The sequence below is a fragment of the Octopus bimaculoides genome, chromosome 9, assembly GCF_001194135.2.
Source record: "Octopus bimaculoides isolate UCB-OBI-ISO-001 chromosome 9, ASM119413v2, whole genome shotgun sequence".
Classification (NCBI taxonomy): domain Eukaryota; kingdom Metazoa; phylum Mollusca; class Cephalopoda; order Octopoda; family Octopodidae; genus Octopus; species Octopus bimaculoides.
In genome coordinates this window covers 33,834,052-33,845,538 of record NC_068989.1, presented here as the reverse complement: position 1 = coordinate 33,845,538, position 11,487 = coordinate 33,834,052, and the positions used below count along the sequence as shown (strand labels likewise).

Genomic DNA, 11,487 nt, shown 5'->3' with positions numbered 1-11,487 from the left:
ATTATTATTACTGCCATTTATATTATTATTCAAATTCTCATTCCTACCTGTTTCTCTAGACTTAAGTATGTATATATATATATATATATATATATATATATATATATATCATTAAATAAATATATTCTGTTAGAATATTATACACTGAAATTATAAATGAGTGCTCCTTGTATAAAATGTCCAAAATATTAATGCTATAAAGTATTTAGACATTAACACGAGTGATTATATATACTGTATTTTGATATAATAGCATGAAATTCAATATCAAAAAAATTTCTCGCGATGATATATATGTCTAAAATAGTATTGTATTAAAAATCGCAGCTCTAAGCTGAAACTATAAACTAAACTAAACTAACTACAGCTGTAAGACTTTGAATTTTTTCCAGTAATAATAATGTATATGATTTGAGATGTTTGCCTTTGTTGTCCTCTTTAACAATTATACACACACACACACAAAATTAAGAAGAATGGCCACTAATTATATTTGGGTTTATTTTTCAAATGTCTTCACTCATAGAACTTTATACATTCTCTATTTCTGTGGAGTGTTCTGTATCTAGTTCTGGAAATTGTGTTTTTTAAGCGACAGACTATGCTGACGATCTTGCAGATACTTGTGTGTTTACATTCGTAAATATTAACAAGTGAAACCATGGTACATAGGTAATCGTTTTTTATTTCGTATGTTTACATTTGTCTTGCACATTTTTACATTTTGGCGTTTTGCTGAGATTTTTTCTTGAGAACACACTCTTTGTGGTAATGGCGATTTGACGTCTATGTTTAGCATATTAGGTGTCTACTTTAGTGGTCATTCTTCTTAATTTTGTATGTAACATAATTTTTTAATAATTAGATTTTTTTTTTAAATATGCTAAGCCACTGGTTTTAATTGATTAATATCAATTTCTATCTTCTCTTCTATATGTCAGAACCCAACAACTGTGAAAAGAAAGGCCGCAGAAATATTATCTGGTTTGGTGCACTTCTCCCTTAATACAATAATGCCTGTAGGTAGACTTTTCCTTAAATTAATAGACAAGCACTTCACCAGCTCCCTCAGGTACAGAGCCATTTTCAACAGGCACAACGTTTGGGTCTCATTTAGTTGTGCCCCCAATATTAAGAGCATTCTAGTTAGCATCCCTAGGCTACAGGAAGGAGCAGGTTGTTCATGCAGGATCCACAGCAGTTGCCCAGTAGGAGGCCACTGCAAAACCAAAGGAGTCATCTATCAAGCCAAAGTACGAGCAAACCCTACCAATTCTGCTGGGAGAAACAATAGCAGCTGTGATGCAGCAATAGAGCCAACAACACCACCACCACCACAGTGGACAATTTTGGAACCTTCAATAACAGCAGCATCAATGACACCCCCGATGGCACCATCACTAACATTGCCTACAGGAACGTCACCTCCAACACCAACCTAACCAACAGCTTCCCTGATGTCCACAGTAGCAAACCTGCTAACATCCACACTGGCAGGACTGATTGTAGCAGCAGTAACAGACCCAGTGCTGACACCAACTTTATCAGCAACAACAACAACAGCAGAAGCACCAGCATAAGCTTGACTAATGACACCTCTGGCAACAGTAGCAGTGCCTCCATAACCGGCAATGGTGATAGTATTACCAATGCCACCACCACCCCCACCTTCACCAACAGCAACAGCCCCGGCTCCAGGAACAGCACCGTTGATGATGACTGCAGCAGCAGCAACAACATCAACACCATTAGTAACAACATAAACAGGTGCAACATAAACAGGGCCGGTAACATTACCGACACAACCACCACCTCCAGTGGCAGCAACACCAACACCAGCAGCTCCAATACCGACACCAGCAGTCCCAACACCAGCAGCCCCAGCTCCAACATCATCAACAGTGGCAACAACATCATCGACAATAGTAACAACATCAACAGCAGCAGCAATATCATCAACAGCAGCAGCAGCAGCAACAACAGCAGCAGTAGTGACAACAACAATCATAATACATACAGCACCAGCATCGCGTGCCCATGGAAATATATTAGTTGTTCTGGAAATTCATTCAAGAAACGTTTTTCCAACCATGATTCCTCCTTCAGAGTCCCAGAAAGGAGATATGTAACATTGCTGGCCAGCCACTCGATCTCATGGAAAATCCTCAAAAACCCTCGAAGGTCCCTACATCAACAGGATGAAACGCTGCAAGCTGTGCATAGCTAAATGCATGAGAATCCATCCTAAGGAACTCACTCAAGCCAGGACCTATGCTTAACTCCAGAATGGAAATTTTCAGCCCATGTTTGCATTTTAGGAGATTTCTGCTGGCCTTTTGCGAGCCACTGGCTGGAATTCGATAGCCAATAGCAAAGGTAGATAATCCAGACTTTCCCCTCTGTATTTTAAAGAGGTCATAGGCCAACAGGTCTTGGGGTCTGACGATACGCCATAAAGTTAAACCTTTTATGCATAGGAAAGCCAGGGTAACCCCATAAACCAGCCTCCATCAGGAAAATATATATATACATACTCTGGTATACCCCGCCCTTCTCTTTAAATGTTAAGGGCTTAGCCAGGCCCTTTTTTGACATCATAGATTCCAGCTTTCCCTGCCACCATAAGTACCATTCTATCTTTAATAGATCCACCCTCAAATTATCCTACTCCTCACTGTCTCACAAACACAAACAATTGTAAGGAGAATATTAAATATAGCCATTCTTATAATAGTAATAATTACTTTAATAATATGACTAGTGATACCATTAATAACATAGATAATAAAAGCAAGAACAATGATAGTAATAATAACAATAATAGTAATAATACTAATAATAATAATAATGATTTGGTTGTAGTAGATAAAGAGAAAAGAAAGTGCCAGATAATTGATTTTAGAGTCCCAAATGATGAAAAAATTGATACGAGAGATATAGAAAAAAATAGTAAAGTACCAGGGCCTAGATATTAAATTACAGAGACTATGGAAAGTGCAGGTAAAATGTATCCCATTAGTTATAAGTGCATTGGAAACTATTCCTAAAGATCTGAACAGATGGCTAGAGGAAATAGGCATAAAACCCAGTTTAGTACAGCTCCAGAAAACATTGTTATTAGGGATCAATCAGTTCAAAGCTACAGTCATGCACAGCAGCCATTGAAACCAAGGACTTGTGTGCTGGAGCATTGTCCTAATGTAACAGAACCCCTTTTGTCAGTTTTCCTGGGCATTTGGTCTTGATAGCCTTTCATAATTGCCTCAGCAAGTTGGCATAGTACTCTCCATTAATGATGTGGCCCTTCTGAAGAAAGTCAATAAACACAATGCTTTTTGCATCCCAAAAAACTGAGGCCATCACCTTCCCTGCAGATGAAACAACCTTGGTCTCCTTTGGAGCAGGTGAGGAGGGGTGTTTTCATTACATAGATTGTCTCTGGCTCAAAGTGATGAACCCTGGGTTAGGAAACATTCAAAGAAACCAGCTGGATCTGCCTCAAACAATGTTAAATCTTTCCATGATGTGATCAGCCTGGGGTACTTTTGATCAGATGTCAGAAGATGTGGCACCCACTGAGTAGAAACCTTCATCATGCCAAGTTCATTGTGCAGAATATTCTCAACTCTCTCACAGGAAATGTTAATAGCATTGGCTATTTGATATATAGTAATGGTGAACATGATCAACTCCCACAGTCTTATTCTATGAACCAGATGAAAATTAAAACATAAATTCTCTTACAAGAAATTGTCCTTTATTGTAGTTATATAATGTGTGGCATCTGTGTCCTTTATTGTAGTTATATAATGTGTGTCATATGGCATCTGGATTAAGGGTATCATTGTTTTTTATATATTTTGATATATGAAACAAATGAATTGGTGAAAGTTTAGTGACTGTGAAAATTAAAATTGAACATGTTTCCAAATGTATTTGTCCCTTAATATTGTTGTTGAAACTTTATTTATTTACCCCTGTTTTAGTAAAGCTGTGATTCATAGATATTTGACCCATGACCAGCCATGATCACCTCATCTTATCTTTTCAGATAGTGAGTGCAATTTAGATTACATTTTTCAATGTAACTTTCTTTTGTAAACAGTAGAGTGTGGTTTGAGAGAGATTCAACTACTATTTCTAAATTATGCCACAGTTTTGATTCCAACCTTTCTTTAATTGCAGTTTGTCTTCCTGCAAAGGGTAAATACAGGGTGTTTGTTTGTGTTAGAATATGAAGCAAACAGTGAAAAATGTCAAGCATTTCAGTCGTATGTATTCAGAACACCCATTTAAAAAAGCAACATTTTTCCTGAATTTTTTGTAGACAACTTGAAGGATATATATGTTACTATTTTCATGTTATGTTGTGAGTTTTTTCTTCTCTATTTGCACACCTTAAAACAATGAAAATACATGAGATTTTTTTGTCTTTTCTGTGTTCTGATGATTCATTCAGATACAAATGAGTGACAACGACTCCTTGAGTATTATAAATTTGACTTAATATACCACCTGTTGATATTTTAATACTTTTGTGTAAGCTGTTTGTAGTTTGGCTTCAAGATAAACTAGTTATTCCTGTTATCTATCTAATCCCTACCTCAGTGTTGTTTACATACCCTGTTAAACTATGTAAAGATCATGTATTTGTTACAACTGAAGGCTTGTTGTGTACTTTTGGTTTATGCAGCTGATACAGTAGAAATAGTTAGTTGTATAGAAATGAAGGATAACCTGGAAAAATGTTCTTCAGTTTTGTTTCTATTTTTGCCTCTTATACTTGCAATTATTTACTGTTGCTATTATATTATATATTTTTTAAATTATTTTTATTTTAGAGGTCCTGCCTGAAGTGTGGGATCTTTATAAACAGGTTGTTAAAGTTTCTTAAGAATCACATTGGCTGACAAGAGTAAACATGACCATATTGTAGTAGTGTTATTAATAGTTTTAAGGTGGCAAACTGGCAGAATTGTAAGAGTATCAAAAGAATGGCCTCTGGTATTTGTTCCAGTTCTTTGTGTTATGAGTTCAATTCCCACTGGGGTCAACTTTTCTTTTCATCCCTCTAAGGTTGATAGAATAAAGTACTGGAGTCAATGGTATAAACTAAATCCTTCTCAAAATTACTAGCCTTGTGTCTAAATTAGAAACTATTAGCATTGTTTAACTCTAAGTCACCCTTAATCAACAATAGATATAATCATAGACTTTCCCATCTTTTGTATTTAGGGCAACATTACTTATTATACTCTTAGCTTTTTTAAGACGGTAGAGTCTGATTTAAAAGAGATCTGACTGCTAAATGTTACAAATCAAGACTCCTTCGTTGGTTCAAGTGTAGTTGTGCTGTATTATTTATGCTTCAAAAATTACAATTTATTCTAATATTTGCATTTCTTTATCTATGCAATACCAACCACATGGTCTTGCTTGGAGAAAGCAGTATTGACATTTCTTGATTAGTGTTGTTGTTATTGTTGTCCTAGTAATCCTTGACCCAGCAGATATATCATTATCACTATCTTTATCTCATTTTTCCAGATACTGTATCTGAAGAACCATACTATCCAATATCTCCTTTCCTTTTCAAAATGGGAGGGTGGGAGTTGAGGGAGACACAACTACTATTTTTAACAGGTCTAGTAACTACTTGAAGACTTTTTATTGCTGTAATCTCTTTTCTTTGCTACATAGGATTGGTTTATGGAAAATAAACAGCAAAATAAATCGTTCTTCAATTATACCAAAAACCTCCCATCTCCTGCTAAGAGAGCTGCAACTCCTCATTGGAAATATTGGTATTGGAAATCATTATATTCACTTTCTACCATTCTTTAATGAGATGGCAGCACCAAATAGTCAGATTGATGCTGTTCATTTAGAAGGGATTATGAAATTATATTACAGTTGTTGTCATAAGTGTAAATTATTGTTGTTTTAACATTGGTGCCTTTATCCTGGCAATGGAAAATGAATGTTAAAATGATGATGAATCTGTAATACATATTCCAAAATTTGATTTAATTACTTTCTTTTAAAACTTCTTTGGTTTAAGCTTTATATTCATGAATCCACTGTTACCTTTGAGTAAATTCTTATTCTTACTTTCCATAGATTTCAGAGGATGAAAACATATCACCCCATCTCCACCCCACAGAAGGGTCACCAGTTTTATTATTAGTTCCTTTGGTTTAACCAAGAGGAAGCAATACATGTATGACATCAGGTCCTCCAAGACTTGTGCAACTGATATGCAGTTGTTATTCAGTTTGTGCAGTGACTGACTACAGGAATACTCTGAGTAAATAAAGAATTCAGGAAGATTGACATTCTAGGGAAGAAAAAGATAAAGTGATTAGTGTGAGCATGGGAGGAGAAAATATAGTATGAATGAGAGATGAGTATATTGATGGGTTTGGGAGGAGGTGGTACACAATCAATTAGCTCCAAGATACAGAGGCCATTATACTAGTACAGAGTAAGAAGAAATTACATGTGCTGGCTAGAGGTCAGTGCTGAGTGAATGTCAGTTAGTCAGGATACAGTTTATGAATTTTGTGTGTGTGTGGAGTAGTCAGTCCACTGTTGAATTCACTGGGGCTATGTGAAATGACAGCAACAGGCTGAAATATTTTCTGGCCTCAACAAGGGAGCTAAATTTACAAAGTAACACCAGCCAATAGGTCATTGGTCAACTTTTATGTTGCTGTTTTTTCAAATAATGAACAATTCCTCCCATAAAATATCAAACATTCTTTACTGTGTTGTTAAGAAGATATGAATTGCTGACCACATCTACTTGTCAATACAGTCCCAAGATACTCAGTCATCTACAATCTTCAGAATGTTTACTTTAATAAAGTGTGCAAATAAGACTGGAGGCATGCAAACAAATTGGTGTGGAACAACTAGTTTGTCAAGGAGATATAATGTAAACAAACACTATTACCTCTAGCATGAGAAATGACATGATATTGTTGACTTTGAAAAACAATTCAGGTAGTAATTATTTTCAATAGTTTGAAAAGCTACACTTATGATTTTTAGCAGGGTGTGTGTGTTTAATCTGCAATGGGAGTAAAATGTATTGTGTCATCCCATAAATAAGGCAGATTTTTCACTTGCATAAACTAAAAGTCGGAGTGGGGATGGAATAAACTACCTGCACCAACTTGCTATAAAAGCATATAGTAATTTTATCTTATCCTTATTCTTAGTGCAAATTTTGAAAAGTGCAGTTCAATTTTAACACTTATTTTGCAATGCTATAACGGAAGTGGTAAAGGAGCATATTCAGCATATTTTGCTTTATGAGTTCAATAAAGGCAACAACGCAATGGAAAGTGCAAGGAATATTAATGCAGTATATGGGGATCAGACAACAAGCATAAACCAGTGTCAACAATGGTTCCAGAAATTCTGAGCCAGAAACTACAGCCTAAAAGATGAGCCTCCTCCTGGAAGATCTGTAGGGCTTGACAAGGAAGTCCTGCAAACCTTGGTGGAACAAAATCCCATCGTAACTGTTGAGAAACCAGCAGAGAAGCTTGGATTTGGTCATTCAACCAGTCATTCAAGTCAGTGCTAGAACAACTAGCAGAGAAGCTTGGATTTGGTAATACAACTATTCATCGACACTTGCATGCCATTGGAAAAGTCAACAAATTGGGTCACTGGGTTCATCACAAACTTTCTGAGTCTAATGGCATGCAGAGAGCGAATGTGTGCTCTTCTTTGCTGTCACATCTCATGAATGAACCTTTTTTGGACTGAATAGTGACTGGTAATGAGAAATGGGTTCTCTAGAGAAATGTCAAGTACCGAAGACAGTGGGTAGGGAAAAGAGAAACACCAGCACCCCAGGCTAATGAAGGTCTTCACCCACGTAAAGTGTTGTTATCTGTTTGGTGGGATATGAAATGTTTAGTCCACTTCAAACTTTTAAACCCAAACTGAACAATAACAAAGGAGATCTACTGTGAACAGCTTAAGTCAGCACTAGAAGCAAAATGACCATCTTTGGTTTCAAGATGAAAAGATGTTCTTCCATCAGGATAATGCTTGGCCATATACAATGAGGATGACATTCCAAAGGCTGGAGCAGTTTGAATGGGAGACGATGCCCCACCCACCATATTAGCCGGACATTGCCCCATCTGATTATCATTTATTCTGCATTCTTCAAAATCATTTGGATGGAAAAAATATGAATTCTGTAGATGAGGTCAGAACAGTACTGGAGGAGTATTTTTCATCACGGACAGGCAAATTTTGGAAGAGGGACCTTGCAAGTCTCCCAGATAGATGGAAGAGCATTGTAGAAAATGAAGGGGAGATTAAAAAATAACTTTGTTTATCTTAATTTTGAAAAATAAAAGAAGTATAAAAAAACCGCATTATTTATGGGGTGACCCAATATAAGCTGTGGTAACTAAAAAAGGAACACCTTTGTCATTTTTGCGTTTGCTTAATTAGAGCTTCCAAACTCTCTAAGAATCCTTTACATTGTGGATTACATGTTTTAAGAGCTAAATTTTGGGATGGCATATTCTGTAAATAAAGATGGCTTGGAACCAATTAAAACACTAACAAAATTCGTTGATTAACTACCACTATTCCAAAAGCCTTTTTATTCAGTCTGAGATAGCTGGGGTTACCAATGAAAATGAATAAACAAATACAGAGGCAGAAAATTTGGGTAGATGAAATATTTTTTTTCCCCTTTTTGTTATCATTATGATTGAAGTTTTTTGCTTCAGTGACATTTCTGTTAATTAATGTTTCAAAAAACTTAATTCAATAGTGTAATCACTTATAATAACTATATGCATAGTACCTTGGGTAAGTATGTTTTGCTACAGATTCGGAATAATGACCAATCCAAGTAAAAAAAAATTAGTTGACAGAAACTGCAGTAATTCATTGTTTGTATATATATATATATATATATATATATATATATATATATATATATATATATTTATTTATTTATTTATACACACACGTAAGTATGAACAGTAATTTATATCTAAAAATTGTGGATTGCGTACATATATAACTTTTTTGTATGTGTTGAAATTCCATAATTGAATAAAATAAATCAATCCAATAGAAAATGAACTCATAAGAGTCATGTAGGACCTCTTGTGACTCAGGTTTGAATATGAATGGGTGTCTAGGAGTCAAGTAATTAAGTGACAATTAGTAATACAATTAAAATGAATTGGTGTTAAGTTCAGGTTTGTATTTTTGGATGAAATATGTCTCTTTATTGAGTCAGGCTTGTGTAGAAGTCCAGTCAGCAAATTTATATAGAGGGAAAATAGTGAATTTGGGTTGTTTTTGTTTCGTACATACGGCAATATATTCACTGAGATAAATTTGGCGGTGTTGTGGTGAGGCTATCTGCTGACGATGCACTGTACAACGTTGACGGATAGAATTCCCTGTGCTACCGATATAGTCTTTCTGGCAGCCCGAGTATCCGATTACATAGGTCAGATTTTCGGATGCACAAGTGAAATTTGATTTAATTGTAAAGTGCTACCCTTGTTTAAAATAGTATTCTGACCCTTCCAAAAGGTTGGGGCATGTACCACAGTTGGGGCAATTACATTTTTTTATTTTGGGGCTTGTTGTGGAGGGGAATAATTTTGCATTAGTTAGCAGTTTCTTTAATGACTTAGGTTGTTTGTTGCTTTTGACAATTTTAATGTTACATAAAATTCTTTTTAGTTTTGGGTCCTTGTGTAGTATTGGTAGGTTTTGTATGATTGTGCTGAATGCTTCTTTGTTTCTGGAGTTGTATGTGGAAATGTAGGGTAGTGTTTTAAGGAGAGGTTTGTTAATGTCTTTGGTTTTTCTTAATGTCTCGGTGTTGATAGATTTGGCACATTTTATTCCTTCATTAATGAGCTGGATTGGGTAGTGTCTATCCAGGAGGACATTTTTCAGTTCTTGTAGTCTTAAATCTCTAATTGTTTTTTCTGAGACAATAATGCAGATTCTTCTTGCAAGGTTGAAGGGGATGTTTGTTTTTGTGTGTCTAGGATGGCAAGAGCTAAAGAGAAGATATTGTTTTCTATCTGTTGTTTTATAAAAAATGTCTGTTTCAATTTTGTTGTTGTTTGTTTTTTTTAATTAGAATGTCTAGGAATGGAAGTGCCTCCTGGTTGTATTCCATTGTGAATTGAATGTTTGTGTGGATGCTGTTCAGAAGTGTTTTAAATTCTAGGAGTTTGTTTAAGTTGTTATTCCAGAGTATGAAACAGTCATCCAGGGATCTCTTCCAATTCTCTTCAATGTATTGGGCGAGAGGGTCTCCAAATTTTTGCAGTGAATTCTGATATATTTTTTTCTCTAAGAATCCCATTGTGAGGTTGTCAATGGTAGGTGCTACTCTCGTGCCCATCACAATTCCCCATATTTGGCGGTAGCAGTTGGTGCCAAAAATGAAATGATTATTCTGGAGAATGAATTTAATTGATTCAATGATGAAGATTTTGTTTATTCATTCTGGTATTTCCTTTGGATGTAGTTCAAGCCAGAATCGCTTTCATTCCATAATCATGTGGAATATTGGAGTATAGGTTTATAACATCGGAGGAGACCATGAGGGATTCTTCCCCGAACTTTTCTGGGAGATGGTTCAGCATGTCTAAATCATCTCTGATGTAGCTTCTAATATGTTTTAGATATGGCTTCAGGAGAATGTCCATGAAGTAACTTAATCTGTGTGTCTCACAGGATGGAAAGAAATTAATGAACTACAAAACAAATAGAAATTGCAATCAAAAAAGCAGACAAAGGCAGCGCAGTGGTAATTATGGACACATCCTACTACAAAAATCTAGTCATGTCTTTACTAAACAACGAGTATTATGAAGAAATCAACAACTACAATCCCTCCAAAATAATGAAAACCCTCTCCTCACTAATACATACCCATGGGAAAGACCTCACAAAAAAAGCAAGTAGATTTCCTAACAAATTTCAAATACAAACCCAGCCTTTTCTATGGCCTCCCCAAAATCCACAAAAGCCCAACCATCAATGAAACCATCAACAAATCACCACATACATACATACATACACCAACACCAGGAGACCTAAAATTACAACCTATCATAGCTGGCCCATCCTGTGAAATGAAAGAGTAGAAGAATAGAATAGTGGGAGAAGAGGAGGCAAAAGAACAAGAGAAAGGTAGAGAGAAAATGAAAGAGCAAAAGGATAGATTAGTAAGAAAAAAGGAAGTAAAAGAATAAGAGAAAGGAAAGGAGAAAACAAAAGAGTAAAAGGATAGAATAGTGGGAGAAGAGAGAAAAAAACGAAAGAATAATAGGAAGAATAGAGTTGCATTAGAGTTATTAGGATAAAACTTACTTGGAAAGGATGCATGGCGTTCAATCATATAATAATATAAATAATATATATATATATATATATATATATGCATATGATGATGGCTGTCTACTCGTG

At 35.5% G+C, this 11,487-nt stretch overlaps 1 protein-coding gene across 4 annotated transcripts in view; it reads left to right on the top strand.

The window, feature by feature from the left end:
* LOC106882578 (methylthioribose kinase-like) overlaps positions 1-11,487 on the top strand; it is a 98,247-nt gene that overhangs the window by 22,898 nt on the left and 63,862 nt on the right. The window contains exon 2 of one of the 4 annotated variants that reach the window (XM_052970584.1): positions 4,186-4,271. The exons of the other annotated variants lie outside the window; for them this stretch is intronic. Within the exon in view, the coding sequence (XP_052826544.1) occupies positions 4,254-4,271 (18 nt within the window). The 5' untranslated portion in view covers positions 4,186-4,253. The remainder of the gene's footprint in view (positions 1-4,185; positions 4,272-11,487) is intronic. 4 annotated transcript variants of the gene reach the window in all.